We start from the raw sequence: 16,087 nt of genomic DNA, 5'->3' as shown, positions 1-16,087 counted from the left end.
GAGGCTTCCCAAAGTTGGGGGTGGGGGGACCCAGGCCTACAGGTGTGGTGGGGTGAGGCTCATTTAGCCAAATCAAGGGGTGGGCACCTGGGAAGCCCCCTCCCTCCTTGCACTGGTCTGGGCCTTGCTTTCCACCCACAGTGTCTGCAGAGTTTGGTGGGGTGCAAGGCCCTCTCATTCAGAAACTTCTGAGGTGAGCTCAGTTCACCTGTCCCATGGGGACATGTCCCATTGTCTCTGGGGGAATCAGGATGGAAAAGTCAGATTAGGTGCCTGGGAGGGACTCAGGGAGGCCAGTGCTTAGTGCTCTCAAGGAAGAAGGGGCAGGTCCCAGGGGTGAGAGCTGGGTCCCCCAGGGCATCGCCAGGATAGGTGGTGAGGTCCTCGGGCCACTGTGGCACCAGGCAGGAGCAGATGCCAGTGGGAAGGAGCAGGCAGGTGCAGGCCGAGGGTTTTCTGTTATTTATTTATTGGGGCAGGGGATGCATCATTCCCGTGGACCTCTGCGCTGGCCCCCACGTGTGGACAGGTCTGTATAAACATCGCAGGAGGCCAGAGCTCTGGTGGGCTCGGGTCACGCTCTTTCACAAGAGGGTATTCCAAAGCGACCTATTCCGGAGGATAGGTGGCATCTGAGGCTGCGGCCCCACCCTGGTGGGAAGCCAGCTTCATTGGAATGCTGGATGGTTCTGGGGCCCAGGGGGCTGGGCTGTGAGAAGAGTTTGGGTGGACAGAACAGCCTCCACCTCCCCCCAGCCCCAGGCTGGCAGCAGGTCCTCGGGCTCTGTGGGGAGGGGGCCTGCAGATCCCACGTGCTCCCTGGACCGCTCCTTTGGTCCTTTTCCATGCCAGGCCTGTCAGAGGACAACTCTCCGGTCCAGGTGGTCCCCACGCCCGCTTCGCTGGTGCCTCACTTCCAGGTGCTTCTTCTGGACCTTCTCAAAGTGCTGCAGCAGCTCGGCATAGTCGATGCTGGGGGAGTCCGCTGCCTGCAACTTGGGGGCTGCCTTCACGCTGTCTCTGGGAAAGGGCGCAGAAAGGGTCAGCGTCAGTGTCTCCGCACACGAGGGGGCTGGTGGGGGGCAGCACCAGACACAGGAGGGCAGGGCCACAGGCTGGTGGGACTCAACCTTGGGGAGTCTGTCTGCCTCAGGCCCAGCACCCCCTCCCCAACAACCCCACGGCGTCGAGGAGCCCCATGGACACCCCCTCCCCCGCAGCTGGGGAGACTAGTCAACACTGCTGCTTGCACATGGCCTTCAGCCTGCGGGCTGGCAACAGCGCCCAGGGCAGGCATCGCATTGGGAAGCATTTCCTGTTTACGAGTGGCTCCCTTTGGGGTGAAAGCCAGGGCTAGCAGCCAGCCAGGAAGCCAGCTGGGGCCTGGAACAGGGTCCAGGGATGGGGGAAGGAGGCAGCCTGGTCCTTTCTCTGGGGCAGGGCGAGGGACAACAGGGATGGCTGGAGAATCTCTACTGGGCCCTCAACTTGGCAGGACATCTGTTTTCGAGGGTGGGGAGCCAGAAGCCTGCAGGCGCTCCCTGTCCCCGGGTAAGGGAAGCTGGTCTCGGCCATCGCTGGGCATGCTGACCACGGCTCCTACACAGCCCTCCCCCAGCGCTCTGTACAACAGCCCAGGCTGGGCACTGTGGTTACAGTGCGCCTGATGCTCCCTACAGCCCTGCTGCCCCTGTGAACCCAGGGTTTCGCTTGCCCTTGGGGACCAGGTCCCCTTAGGCCCCCATCCCCATTCCTAACCATCCCTCCAGCAGGGAGTCCCCTGACAGACTGCGCTCCTCCTGCATGCTAACTGGGGGAAACGTGGAGGTGCTTCACCCGAGTGGAGCCCTCGCTGGTGAGCCTGGCCCTGGGTAAGGTACAGGCGACTGACGGTCTGAGCCTGACAGGCATCGCCGACCATCACCAGGCTCCTGGGTTGGCCCGGGGCAGCTCCCCTTCCCGTGGCGGATGACCTCTGGAGCCTGGCTGGAGGTGGCCCCTTGCACCCCTCCTCAGCCTGTTCCCTTCCTGTCTCCTGTCGAAGACGCTTTGCCTGCAAACACCTTGGTGGCTATGGCTGCTTCTTCCCTGGGCCTTGAGGGAGCCTCAAGCCCGGGCTCCCTCACTCAGGTAATACTAGTCCAACGAAGACCAAAAAGCGGGGCCTGCTCTAAGAGCGCCAGGCTGCAGGCAGCACTCTGGACTCTGGCGGCTGCTTTCAAGTCCCCTGTGAGCAGGGGAGGCTGAGGGACAGCCTGGGGTTGGGACCACTAACTGTGTGACGTAGCTGCATGCAGACCCAACCCAGACCTGAAACATGAGGCCACAGAGATGATGCTGAGGTATGTCATTCGAGGCTGGGTGTGCAGGGTCTGCATGCGGCCCCCTCAACACCCCTGGCATGCCGGGGCATTAGGTCCCGAGGTGGCACTGAGATGAAGGGCTTCTGTGGAGACTCGACCGTGAATGGTGACGTGCAAATATGTGCCAGGGTTGGGGGGGGTCCTAGTGCTGGCAATTCGTCTTGTCCCCCGTGACCCAGCCTCCCTGTGGGCAGACCCTGCCTGGCCTGACGTCTTGGGAGCAGGGAGGGGTGTGTCCCATGGGGGTGGGGGGCGATCTCCTCAGAGCACGGAGTCCAGCGCTCCTCTCCCTGCCTGCCACAGAGGGCACTGCCCACCCTGTTCTCTTCCTGTTCCCCACCCTCAGGCAGTGAGGGGCTGCAGGACACTTGGGTGGCCTGGAGCCGGTCCTCTCTCCTGCCGCCCCACCCAGGCACCTGTCACCAGGCTACTGCTGCTGAGCGTCACCAGCTTCTCCTTCAGAGGGTCTCTCCGGCCTCACTGAGATGGTCCTTGGGGAGCGGCCCGGAAGCTGGAGTGGGGGGCCAGGGTCCCCTAGCCCTGCCGGCGCCTTGAGCACACAGCACGAGGAGGGGCGAGAACCACAGAGCCCCCTCAGCTGTCTTCCAGCTGCCTGTCCCTCGAGGGGCTGAGACCGTCCTCCGCCCCTCTCTAGGGTGTGAGCTGTCCCTCTGTGCTGGCCCGAAACCTGACCCCTCCTCCAGCTGTTCCGGAGGCCCTCCCTCACCCAGCGCTCCCTGCCTGCATCTATGGCAGCCCCCTAGGTCCTTGCTGAGAATGGCTGGGAGCCCAGAGCCCTGAGGACTGGGCAGGGCCTCGTGCAACCCTTCAGTCTAGATGCTCATTCGCCAGTAAAGCACCCCAGGGTAAGTGTGGGGGCTGGCCTGAGGTCCCAGGGTTCGGGCCAGACCCTAACCCAGGCCTGGGGACTGTCCCCTGACCTGCAGGCTCCTCTGTGCAGAGGCCTCAGCCCCTCGTCCTGAGACTTCCCCGACGGGCCACGGGGCTCCTGCAGGAGCGGTGGTTTCCCGGCCTCCCTCTGCACACCCGCCCTGCCCCGGCCCGGGGTGTGCAGGAGGGTCTGACTGTTCTGAGATACGGAGGGGATGTAGCCGGCAGAGCTGGGGGAAAGGACTCGCCCTTAGCAGCACGGGGCCCACGGCCTGGCCCAGAGGTCCACCCCAGGAAGGCAGGCTGGTTCCTGAAAGGGGGGCACCAGCGTTCCCAGGGACGCAGCCCCTCCTGCCTCCTCCTCCCCTCCCACCACACCTTCTCTCCTGAGCGCCTGCCTCGGCGGCCCCAACACCTGTCAGGGCCCAGGAGGCCTATGCACAGGTGAGGCCAGCGAAGCCCAGTGCGGCTTCAGGCCTCTCTCCCCAAACACAAACCCAACTCCACGCTGTTCCCTGCTCCCCTGGGATTTATCCGGCGGCACCGTGAGCGGCTGGGACAGTGCCCAGCACTGCCACCCTGAAGAGCTCTCGTCGGGGAAAGGATCAGGGTGGGCAGGACCTGGGTCTTCCTCGCGGGACCACTAGCTGAGGCCCAAGTCCCTCTGGTTGGCTGGGGACGGACCCCCAGTCAGGTGCCCGCACCCAGCCTGTGGAGAGGCCAGGCCGGGTGGGGGGAGCTTGAGCCCGACGGCACGGTGGGCACAGGGGCTCGGATCAGGGGCTGGGTGCCAGGCAGGCCCATCTCAAGGCGACCTGCGTCCGTCCCGGTGGCAAAGGCCCGAGGCCCTTCCCAGAGCGAGGCGCCAGGCCCGCCGAGTGGCTTGAACAGCCCGGGAGGGAATTCTAGACACAGGGCATCTGATGCAAGCTGGGCGCGCTCCATTCAGCGTAAATCTTCTCAGTGGCTCTGCCTGTTTCCATGGAGACCTGACAAGTGAAATTTTCCATCTCGGATGCCAAATGCCTGTGGATGAGGCAAAGCCTCCAAGGGTTACCAAATATAGACACGGCCCAACAGGCTCTGGGGGCCAGGCCAGCAGTGGGTTCGGGTGGGAGTCTGGACCTCCCAGGGGCTGCAGCCCTCCTGCCAGAGCGGCCTGTGCTGGGCCTCTCGGCAGAGGTGTGTCTCGTACCTGTTCTTCCCATGGGCAGGACCGGAGCAATGCAGCCACCGGTGCACCCTACCCCCCACCCTCCCAGGAGGCACTGAAAAGGTCCCAGGGGGGCTGGGGTCTTCAGCGGCCCAGGCTTAAGCCCCTGCCGTAGACAGAGGGGACTGCCTGAGGCCCGGAAGTGGGCCCTGTCTGGCTGTCCGGCCCATCTGCCACCTGGGACACTGTCCCTGAACTGGGGCGGCAACTCCTCCCCTTCCTGGAGTTTCTCTCCAGCGGCCTTGGTCTGGGTGAGCCCTCTGACATTTTCGATGAACTCAACCCTGGTTCTTAGAGAAGGTGTCACTACTTCCCACCACCCACTCCCAGAATCCCCCAGCCTGGTGGTGGTGGTGTTCTGATACGGAAATGAGAGGGCCACGGGCAAGTGGCTGTAGGGTGGACAGGGTCTGCAGTGACAGAGGGGTCTGATGCCTAGGTCAGGGGGACCCTCAGCAGCCCCCTGCAGCACTGCTTTCTCTCCGGGCTCCTCCGGCCCTGAACTTGCTTGGCGGCAGCACCTCTGCCCTCACGGAGGCGGAGGGTGCGGGCCCGGCCCGGCACTCACTCGGTCTGCAGCAGCTCGGGGTTGGGCACGCACTGGAGCCGGTGGGAGAGCAGCTGGAAGGCGCTGCTCTGGGGCAGGAGCATGAGCAGGCCGTAGAGGGCCTTGATCAGGTACGGGTTGTTCTTCACATCCAGCAGCTGCAGGCGCAGATCTGCAAGAGGGCAGAGGGCAGGGGTCAAAGGCCTAACACTGTCCCGTAACACACCTTACCCTGGCCAGGAGAGAGCCAGCCAGGTGGCTGTGGCACAGAACCAGAGCGGAGTTCCTCAACAGCCAGGCCGTCCAGGGGCGCTTAGCTGTCCCCATGATCTCATCCTCCTTTCTTCCTACCCATCCGCCTGTCCGTCTGCTCAGCCCGGCGATACCCACCCTGCTCCTGGGGCTGGGCCCCTGCCCCCAGGCTCCCTGCCTCCCTAGTAACGGGGTGGAGGGGCTCGAGCTGTACCGTGGCAGCTCCCCTGTCTGCTCTGCACGTGCCAGCAGGAGAGCTATAAATAGGGTGAGCCGGAGAGAGTGGATTAGGGCGGCTTTAAGGGAGGGCAGGATGGAAAGCGCTCCTGCGTGTGGCTTAAACACACACCAAGCCCAGGAGTGTCTGGTGGGGGCTTCAGGCCCGCCTCAGAAGCCGGCCCTGCCGCCAGCCCAGCAGACAGGAGACACGCCCCGGCCCCACCCAGAGCCCGTCCCAACCACACAGGCACCACACAGGCCCAGCCTTCCGCCCTCTGAGCCCCTCTAGGAGAGCCACTAGCTTCTACCTTCTTGTGTCTCTTGGCCCCGTCTGGGGACCCTTTGTGGAGCTGAGACACAGTCCCAGAGAGGCCACGTCACTCCGCAGCTGTGCGGGGACTGGGCTGGCACCGGGAGAGGGAGCAGCCAGGCCCAGGGGCCAGGACAAGGCAGGAAGCACCAGCGGAGACCTGAGCAGCGGTCCCAAGCCCTGTGACACCAGCACAAGCCTGGGCCCATCTGAGGCCAAAGCCCACTGCCAGCCCTGGGGGAAGCTGGGCCTTCGGGGCCAAGCTGGCTGCTGGAGGGGTCTAGGCCACCCAGGGCTGGAACGGGTGCTCGGCAGGACTAGGGTGCATCTGCTGTGGTCGCCCCAACTAAGCCCTGGGCCCGGAGAGAAGATGCTTGTGGCTTTTCTAGGGTCAGGCTGGACCTGACTCCAGGGGCGCACATGCCTGGCTGTCCTGGGAGGCCTGCAGGGAAGCGAGATGTCAGGTCAGGGGACCACTTGGGACAGGCTTAGGGGTCCTCCACTGGGAGCGGGGCTTCCTCCGCTTTTGTATCAGCTATCTGGAGAAGCTGCCTTCTCTTCGGGTGGGCTGGGGCTGACCCTCACCGCCCCCAGCCCGTGTCTGCCGCCGGGCTCCAGGGCAATGGCTGGTGGGCACGGCCCGGGCAGGTCAAAAGCACCACCAGGGAGCAGGGGGCCTGGGTGGCCAGCTTGGCAGGAGGGTAGCCACCAGCAGGGCTGCCTCCCAGCTTCCCCACTGCACTGAAAGCACAGGAGTTTCATTCAATCGCTGTGCTGGAGGCGCCAAGAGCTATGCCTGCCCCACCAGCTGCCACTTCTGCACGTTGAGCCTGGGTGTTACAATCAGACGGTTCCCGCCCAACGGCTCCCAGCAAGTGCCAGCCCACACTGCGGGAGACGAGTGTGTGGCTCCCGGGCACGCAGGAGCGCCTGCAGGTGGGCCAGGGCCCCTCAGGCTCTTCCTGGAGGAAGGGGCCACAACAGCTCTGGGACAGCCGCCCCCTGGCCCCCGACAGCCCCACTCCAGTTCTCCCCGGCAGGGACGACGTTAGCCTTCGGGTGGGTTGTGCTGTCCGCGCTGGCGTGTCCGTAAGACCTACCCTGAGGCCCAAGGGCAGGCCCCGCATTCTGGTGCCACGTGTCCCAGCTCCGCACCATCTGGTCTCCTCAGCCCGACTGTGCGCCCAGCCCTACATTCCTAGCGTTCCAGAGCGTCCCTGGGGGGGGCTGCCCTCTCCCCCGCTGCCTCCCTCCCGGAGTGTGGCTTCAGCCCGCTGCACCCCAGGCTGGCCGGAGGCCAGAGGTGGCACCCTTACACGTGAAGATGGGGCACTCGATCAGCTGCACCAGCTTGTCCACCTCTGTGAGGAAGTCCACAGTGACCTCCAGGTCCCCGCTGGGTGGGCCGTCAAGGAAAGCCTGCCTGCGGGGTCAGGACAGCCCGCCTCTGGGAGGGGTCTCAGCTGGGGGTGCAGGAAGCTGGGGAGCTGGGTGGGACTGGGGGGCTTGACCCAGCAGCGCAGAGCTGCCCCCCTCCCTCCGGGTCCGGCTTCTGAGGCGCAGAGCCGGCTTCTGCCCAGGCCGATTCCGCAGACGAAGGACATTAGTCTATTTTCCCCATGCTTTTGTGTCCCTTTCAGTGAAAAGTGGCATGGCCGTCCCCCCGCCCGGGCCCTCACGCTCTGCTCCGGCAGCGCTCTCCTTTGTGATCCCGGGCTCGGGCTCGGAAAGGCTCTTATCGCAGCCCTGCAGCCCCTGGGGGAGGGCCCGGCAGGAGGGGCCCCGCTCCTGTCCGGGTGGGCGCCCGTCAGCTGGGCCAAGGTCAGGGCTGCGGCACACGTGCGACCTGAGGTCCCTGGTCCGCACAAACGACCGAGTGAAGCAAATCTAGATTGTGGACAGAGGGCAGGCACCCTGAGGGAGCCGGGCAAGGCCACGGCTGACCCTGGAAGGAAACACCTCAGGGCCCCTTACCTTTTCGCCCTCAACTCCGGGCCGATCCGGGAAGGAGACCAATGTTATGTCCTAAGTAGCTCTCCAATCCGGGGTCCCACACCTGGCATTCACAGAGGTGGCTGGGTTGCTTTACAGTGTTTTAAACAGAACCTGACCACCAATGCCTTTCGCTGAGGCAGGCCCTGAGCTGTGCCGGGGTCTTCCCTCTTCCTGAGGTCTCCTGCCCAGCCCGCTTCTCCCCGCGGTGTCATCTGCGGGGCCTGCTGGTGCTGGCTCTGCTGTCCCTGAAGGTCCCCGAGCTCCTCACCAGCAATGCCACCGCTGACACTCCGCTCAAGCCCACAGGCCCTCACTCCCGGCCCAGGGCTCAGCGGGATGTGCAGGAGCAGAGTGCACCCTGCCTGGGAGAGCACCCTGTGAGAGCACCCGGGCTCCCACACCAAGATGGAAACCACGAGGTTTCCCCAGAGCCAGCCCCACTCCCCGAGGCTTGGGGTGGCCCTGCTTGCTGCCCGCAGCAGACAGACCCTCCGAGGCCCCTAACGGCCGATGTCACAGGCCCAGGGCAGGTGCAGGCACGGCCGGACTGCTCCCTGGGGCAGGGGGTGGGGGAGCTCCTGGCCCCCACCTGTCCTTCAGCAGCTGCACCCGGAGCACTGTGAAAGCGAAGGATACAACTTCTGGATGAGGTCGTACGCGTGCCGATAGTTCTGGGTGAGGAAGCAGAGGGACACCGTGGTGACTGGGTTGTGGCACCAGGAGCGGTACAGGCAGCAGAACAGGTTCTGGCTCTCCTGGGGAAAGAGGTGTGAGCAGTTAGCAGAGCCCCGGTCCCCCTGCCTGCTCCTTCCCCCGGGGGTCCCTGGGGTCCCCGGGGAGGGGAGGGCCCTTCTGGAGAGCCAGGAGCCAGCTCAGCACCTCGAGCTGTCTGGCAGCCCGGCTGGGAACATGCCGTCACAAAGGAAATGCTGACAGCTCCTCCTCAGACCCTGTCATTACTCCCGGTCCCACAGGCCACGTGGTGGTGGTGACGCCCGGAGGGGAGTGAGCCTGTCCTTGGTGCTGGCATTTCTGCTCTCGGCAAATAACAGTTAATTGTTGTCCCCGGGACCCTGCATTCCAGGAGCCTGGGGGGCCGGAGGGGGTGTGAGGGGAGGGCGCAGAGTGTGGGTGGGGTGGGAGTTCCCCTCGTCCTCAGACACCGTCTGTCCTCCCTCCTCTGTGGCCCACCTTGACCTCAGGAACCAGCCCAGGAGCTGAGCCCACAGTCGGGGCAGCCCCTGCCCGGAGCAAGATTGCTAAGGCCCCTGTGAATGTCTGAGAGGAACCACAGGGAGGAGCCCGGGGTGTGGCCTGGATCACTGGGAGCCTGGTGGCCCCAGATGCCCTTGGACCAGGCCTGATGCCCCTGGGAAGGGGTGGGTGCAGGGTCTGAGCTGGGAGGGAGGGCGTGGGGGTGGTGGCCACAGCCCTGATCGGGGATAAAACCCCCGGAGCCACGGGCCGCCCCTGGAGACGCTCTGCCGCTCAGCCTCTGTCCCCAGGCTGAGCGAGACTTTGACAATGGCGCCCAGAGCAGGATGGTGGGACGGTGAGTGCCTCCCTGCTCTCTGGCCAGCCTGGGGGTCCTCACCCAAAGACTGGGATAGGCAGTGCTGTGACACCCTGGCTTCCGACAGGGTGCCTTTTGAGACTGATATGCCTGTGGGAGAGCAGGGCCAGGGCAGGGCCAGGGAGGGGCCAAGCGGGCAGTAACCCCTGGTCTCTGGCAGGGTGACAGCCCACAGGCCTGACCCTGATAGGGCTGTAGCACCCAGAGAGCCTCACCCTGTTGGGTCCCACAACCGACCCCACTGTGTGTGTGCCGGGGCAGTGCCAGCGGGGGCACGTGGACCCTGGAGCAGGGTGCAGGGCCTTCTGTGGGTGGAGACCTCTGCAGTGCCGCTCCGGGGGACCTGGCGGGGACTCGTCCCGTGGCCGTGCCGACACGGAGCCAACCCCGGGGGCACCGTACCGCACACTGCACCGGGGAGATCTCCAGTTTCACCCTGCCTCCTCCCGAGAACCTGCTGGGGCGGTGGGGGCTGGCACGGCGGAGCGCCGTGTGCACACAGGGCGAAGCCCGAGGCCAGGGCCCACGGACGCCAGTACCAGGGTCTTCAGGTCCTTGAGCTGGTTGCGCAGCTGGAATAGCTCTGTGGAGGTGAGCAGGATGGTGTTGAGGGTGTGCACCATGGTGGAGGCGAACTTGAGGTCTTCTTCCCGGAGCAGGATGTCCGCCATCGAGTGGAAGATGTTCTCTGCGTTCAGCAGGAGGCAGAGCTGCCTGGAGGGCAGGCAGAGCACGTTACAGGAGCTACCGGGCTTCACCCTCGGACCCTCTCCCGGCCCTGTTGGCCCCGAGGAAATCTGCCTTTCCCCAGGGCTGGCGTGGGGCCCGTGGGGGGCCCGTCGGCATTGCTCCCATGGGCCTGGCCCCATGCCTCCCAAACCCCTCTCTGTGGCCCAGCCCCTCCGGAGCCCGCAGGCTGTATTCACCCCCCAGCTCTAGGCCAGGCCAGGACAACCACCGCAGGGACTCCGGCTGCCCGTGTGGCCGCAGGGCCCCACGCTGCCTTCCTGGCCTCCCGGCCAGACCTTCTCTCTGCCTCACAGACTCTGACAGACTCTGCAAACGCTGCCGGGGTCACCTGTGTGCGGTCCCTGCGCCCTCCCCACGGGGCCCCCCGGGTCAGGAGCTGGTGTGTGTGGTTCACGCCGCCACGCCGGCCTGAGACAGGCCTGCAGCGTGCCGGGCTCAGGGCATGTGTGGGGCAGCGCGCCCTACGGCCGCCCGAGTGTCCTCTCCGCTGTTCGGACGATGAGGCTCTGGCACAGGGAGGCCCGAAGCGACTCGACCGAGGTCGTGGGACTAGCGAGGGCCACTTTTCCTTTCTGCCGCCTCCTCTCTAGTGAGTCTCGGGGGGATAAGGCTTGGGTTTGCTGGAAAGGAGTCCCTATTTTGTAAGAAGGAAAACGGAGAACCCAGAGAATAAAGACGGACAATTTTTCCAGGGTCCCTGGGCCAAAGTGATGTCAGTAGTAACACCCGGGTCTCAAGGACAGGCTCAGAGGAAGCCTGCCGACCTCCCAAGGTGACCCCTGTGCCGGCAGGGTGGGCGAGTGGCTGGTGAGGAGGGGACCCACCCCCAGCTGTCTGCCTGACTCCCAGTCTCTGCTCCCGGGAAGCACCACGGACCGCGCCTGGGGCTGGAGGGGACACGGTCTGAGGCTGAAGCCGTCCACTCCAGGCAGCCGAACTCGCAGGAAACTCCGGCTGTCAGGGACCGGCTTCCTGCTTCCCTCTCAACACCGGCCGTGCCTCGGGGCCAGACTGCGCAAGATTCCTCCCTGCCTCAGGCCCGGAGAAACCTCACACCAGCCAGCGCAAACGCTGCACAGGCGGCTCCAGCCTAGGCCAGGCCGGAAGCAGCAGACTTGGGCAAGAAACTACCAGAGAAATTGAAACAAGGCTGCTGAGGATAAGCAGTGGGGTGGGGGTGGGGGTCACCAGGCTCTGCCATCACCTGGGGGCTCCCCTGCTTGCCTGGTGTGGGTGGGGGGTGGTGGGCAAAGGTCCCGGAGCTTGGTGCCCCAGAACAGCTGTGCGACCCGATGTCCTCGCATAATGTCTTCGCTTCACAACCGGGGGCGACGCCTACCTGCACAACGGGGGCTACTCAGAGGGCAGCGGCCAAGACTAGTAGTGACAACGGGTGTGGGGTGCGCGGTGTATGGTGAGCGGAACCTCTGGTTGGATAACCCATTGGCACCACGGGTGAGGGTTGCAGCCAGCTCCCAGGAGAAAGCCTGGCCCTCTGGCAGAGCAGAGACAGCACCTCCTGTCCCCTTGAGGTCCTCCCAGCCCTCGATGAGCCCTGTCTCCAGGGCCATGGGATAGAAATGTCCCAGGAGGGCAGGCCGGGGAGGAAGGGGAGCGTTCTGACAAATGGTCACAAGTGCCCGTCGCCTGCAGCTGCTGCCGTCTCCATGACAGAGGCCAACAGCTGAGCCTGCTGCCAGGCAGCGCTCTCCAGGGACCATAGGGCAGCGGGGACGGCAGGGGAGGCCACGGAGGGACAGGCAGAGGGGGTGGCAGTGAGGAGGAGAGGGCACTGAGGCCGCCTCCTGTCCCTAAGACCCGGGGAACACCGAGGGCGTTGCAGAAGGTCAAGGTCGGCAGCGCTCCCTGGAAACGCTCTCCCTGCCCCAGGGGCACCGTGCTCTCCTGGCTCCCTGCTGCCTCTTCTCCTGGGGCCGTGGCAGCTCTGCTCTCTCCAGTCGTGTCTCTTGGGGTCACATCTGGTCCTGAGATTATTTTCAAAGCTGCCTCTTGGTCGGTGGCTCCTACGTGCACCTCTGGAACCCCCCCGAGCTCCGGAGGAGAGCCGCTTGCCTGGTGGACCGCCCTGCATGGCTGCCCAACGGGCGTTTCAAACTTGGCAGGGCCGGAACATAACCTTGGGCCCCCCCCCCTGCTGTCCTCACGTCAGGAAATGGCGTCACAGCCCACCCAGCTGCCCCAGCCCCCAGCAGGGAGTCACGCTGGCTCCCTGGCCTCTGAGCCCACCACCGCGTGCTGGGCGGGCCGGGGGCTCTGCCCTCAGGGCACATCCCGCCTCCTCCTGGCCCCTCTCAGCCGGCCCTGCCCTAGGGCGGGCATCAGCCATCTCTTGGCTCGCCAACTCCACCACTGGCTCCTAGTCAGCCTCCTTGCCTCTTCACTCACTGCCAGAGTCCACCCTCCACGCACCAACTGGGGCGCTCCTTCAAGTGCTCCCCAGAGCGCGGCACTCCCAGGGGCTCCCACCTGGATCTAAATGAGACCCGGCTCCTCACCATGGCTCCAGGACCCTGCGCGTGTCAGTCAGTTCCTCTCCAGTCTCAGCTCTTACAATTCCTCCTTCACTCCTGCCACACGGGCCTCTTGTACTTGACTTCTGTTCCTGACCTCTGGCCTGGCCTGGGGAGCTGCTTGGGGACTGGCTCCTTCTAGCCATCAAGGTCCCGGCTCCGACCCCAAGCCCCGAGTGAGGTCTCTGTCCGACGCACACCCTGTCCACTGGCCCTTTCTAAGGAAAGCCCTGCTCCTTTCCAAATGAATCACCTGGTCGAGGGACTTGTTTACCAGGTGCCTGCTGCCTCTCCCACCAGAATGTGCCTGGGACCCTCGAGTCCCTCAGGCCTAGAGGAAGGCCTGGCACTCAGCAATCAGTGTTGAGCTTTGCTGTGTGGAGGTCGGCTGTGCTGGCAATGACCAAAGGTTTCACAGACAGGCCCGCAGACACTCCCACTCAGCGCCAGCCCGCCCTGTGCACATCCCGGGCAGGTCCCCGCGTGCGGGGGCACTCTGGGCTGCAGAGAGCAGCTGCCGTGAGGTTGCATCTGCACCCTGATCACCCACAGCCTGGCTGCCCTGCTGAGGGCGAGCCGGGACGCTTCTCGCCAAGCCTCACACAACCCTGGGCAGGGGGCACTGTAACCCCCGAGCGGAGGACCAGCTGCCCATCACACCGCCAACCAGCGGAGCAGGGAGAGAGGATCCAGACCCAGAAGAGTCGACATCCAGAACCTGAATCCCTCCTCACTGCTCTGCCTCCTCGGTGCCTATTAAGAGCAGGTGCCGAGGCTGTCCCACCGGGTGGGGCTGGCAGATGGCGGCCTCGCAGGGCTGCTGTGTCATCACTTCTCTGCCGAGCCCCAGCCTGGCTGGAGCTGCCTGCCTGACTCTCAAGCATAGCATCCATAATGGAACACAGCTTGTTGGCATTAACCATTTGCCAATATTTTTAATACCCACACTGAAGCGCTATTCATCACGAGACAATGGCTGAGGAAACGCCTGGGGACAAGGCAGAGGGTGGGCTGGGCAGGTCCTGGCACACCCACCTGGGGCTGGCGTTGGGCAAGGGCCCACGTGTGCGTGCCCGACCCCTGACCCTGCACACCGGAGTCCCCGTGGATGGGGCTCTGCCTTCCTCTCCCCAAGTGTCTGGGCTCACGCTGGGAGGGAGCCGTCCTCTTTCGCTCCTCTGCAACACACCAGGGGCTCTCAGGAGAATGACCTGTTTTCAGATTGCCTGAGGCCCCCCCCCCCCAAGAGAGGGACCACCCACTTTCCCCAATGGCTTGAAACTTTGCTGCTTTCTTTGGGGCAGCCTCAAAGGCTAAGGTCTATGCTGGGCCCGGTGACAGTGACCACCTTGGAGGTGGCCACACCGCACTTGCCAGGATGGTGTGAGCTCACGGTGCTGCTCCTTCAAACACTAACACTGGCCAAGTGTCCACTGTGCCACCGACTCCGGCCCTGGTGGCTACCAGCCTCAGTGCTGGCCCACGGGGGCAGGTGCTATCCCTAGCCCCCACCAGACCCCCACCCACAGCCTCTGCTTTAGGTGACATGTGGCCCAGAGTGGGGGGGAGGACAATCGATTCCGGACTGGCCAGTTGTGCCCCAAGTCGTGTGGCCTAGCCTGGGCAAAGAAGGCTGGCCCTCGAGGCAACAGCTGCCGCCCAGCTCCCCGGAAGAAGGCCAGGCAGAGGCTCATCCCCCCAGGTGGCAGGGAGCCTGGTACCCTCCTTCCCCCTGTCCCGGGGGTGGAGGAGGGGCCACCACTGCTTCTCCTCCAGGGACCTGGGCAGGGTATCCCCTCGGGCGAGGCCAAACCTCGGTTTGGAGGAAAAGCCCTGCCCGGAGGCTCTGAGCCCCGCACCCAGGCTGAGTGAGGGCAGGAGCAGGTGCTGGACGCTGCTCTCCAAGGGCGCCAGGTGGGACTGCTTCTGCCGCCAGCTGCCTGTCCCCACCTGGCCAGCCCCGCCACCACAGGTTCATCCTGTGGGCCCAGGCAGGGCAGGAGGGAACAGTTCGGCACCGTGGGTGGTGAGAGGGCAGTGTGAGCAGCCCCTTTCAGGACAGACACAACTTGGGTGCCTTCGGAAAGGCACGGAGGTGGGGTGGGGGGGGAGGAAGTGGGGAAGACAGGCTGGGGCAGCAGGGGGCCCCCAGCGTGGTGCCCCCTTGGGGAGGAAGCATTCTGGCCCCCTGCCGTGTGGGCTCTGGCGAGTCTGGACTCTGTCATGTGGTTTCAGGGAAGATGTAAGGCTTCCTTCCGTGACCCCACTTCCCTGCGCCCTCTGAAAACAGGACCAGCGAAGTCACCGTGGCTAGAAACAGCCTTCTCCACCCTTGCCGTCAGCAGACCCTCCCCAGGTCCCCGGGGCCATTTTCTCGATGCCCGTGCTGGCCTTCTGGGGTTCTTCTCTGGCTCCACCCCCAAGTAAGGGCATGCGGATGCCCCGCCCATTCTGACACTGAGCCCCGAGCTGAGGCTGGCTGGGGAAGCAGGCTGCTGCCCTTCGCTCTCCTGCTCCCCTCTTCCTCCGGCGGGCCTGTCAGACGGAGACAAGGGCGGAGGCGACGGCACTGATCCATGGCAGAGGTGCCCAGGGTGAGCGCTCAGTGTGGAGGGCCCAGGAACGCCCCCATCTCTGACCTTCAGAGCCCCACAGTGAGTCGGCCCAAGGCCACTGGACAGGGGTGTGGGAGGGGCGCCCACTGACCCCAGAGAAGTGGAAAGAGAGGCTGGAACAATCATTTCCTCCTAGGCCTGTCCCCTTCTCAACTGTCCCAAGCAATAATCTGACCATGCCGACGGGTGGCCCCCGCACAGGGCACAGAACGGCTGACCTGGTGGGGAGAGACGCTGGACTCCAGCCCACTTGAGTGGAGAGAGACGCCAACGTTGAGACGGGTGTGAAAGCTGGGGTGCCGCCTCCCACCCAACCTTTCCCAGTTGCTGTTCACACAGTCCAGTCCTGCTTCAACCCTTGCCTTCCTCTTGGCACTAACTGCCCGTGACAAACAGAGAATTCAGAGTCGGCCTCAGATGCCAAGTCCCGGGGTGGGCGGGTGTGCCCAGCTCTCTGATGCCCCCATCTCCCATGGGGTCAAGGGGACGTGCCCTCCCTGGGCCCGTCCAGGCCCCCAGGAACGGTGCTGGGCTGGCGGCACTGAGAGGCAGGCACGTGGGTGACTTCTCGAGGCGCCTCCTATGGGGCTGGGCCTGGAGAGCTGCCCCAGACCCCTGCAGAAGCCCCCTGCCCTCCTGTTGCCCCAACCCGGTCCTTCATGCCTCTCCTTCATCAGGACCCCAGCCCTGCCATCTCCCTCCCAGGCAGGCCCGGCTCTCCCGCCCCACTGGGCCTGCGAGCTCCGCTCTTTGGTGGGGGGCGCGGACTGGGGGACCGCAAGGTGACAGGTCTGCTGCGCTGTCCTGCTGAGGGCTGCCAGCTCTGAA

General features: G+C 65.0%; 1 protein-coding gene across 3 annotated transcripts in view; it reads right to left on the bottom strand.

Annotated features, from left to right (window-relative positions):
- Positions 1-446: 446 nt before the first annotated feature.
- The window catches only part of VAC14 (VAC14 component of PIKFYVE complex), a 93,413-nt gene continuing 77,772 nt past the window's right edge, over positions 447-16,087 (bottom strand). The window contains exons 15-19 of one of the 3 annotated variants that reach the window (XM_028501824.2): positions 9,903-10,077; positions 8,427-8,545; positions 7,112-7,191; positions 5,036-5,186; positions 459-1,020 (exon numbers count right to left, since the gene is read on the bottom strand). In XM_028501824.2, coding sequence (XP_028357625.1) covers positions 858-1,020; positions 5,036-5,186; positions 7,112-7,191; positions 8,427-8,545; positions 9,903-10,077 — 688 coding nt within the window. In that variant the 3' untranslated portion in view covers positions 459-857. Of the gene's footprint in view, positions 1,021-5,035; positions 5,187-7,111; positions 7,192-8,379; positions 8,546-9,902; positions 10,078-16,087 lie in introns of those variants that run through there. The other 2 variants (XM_036012188.1, XM_036012189.1) reach the window with 2 other exon arrangements.

The sequence above is a fragment of the Phyllostomus discolor genome, chromosome 12 (genome assembly GCF_004126475.2).
Source record: "Phyllostomus discolor isolate MPI-MPIP mPhyDis1 chromosome 12, mPhyDis1.pri.v3, whole genome shotgun sequence".
In the NCBI taxonomy this organism is placed as follows: domain Eukaryota; kingdom Metazoa; phylum Chordata; class Mammalia; order Chiroptera; family Phyllostomidae; genus Phyllostomus; species Phyllostomus discolor.
This window is presented reverse-complemented; position numbering and strand designations above follow the sequence as displayed.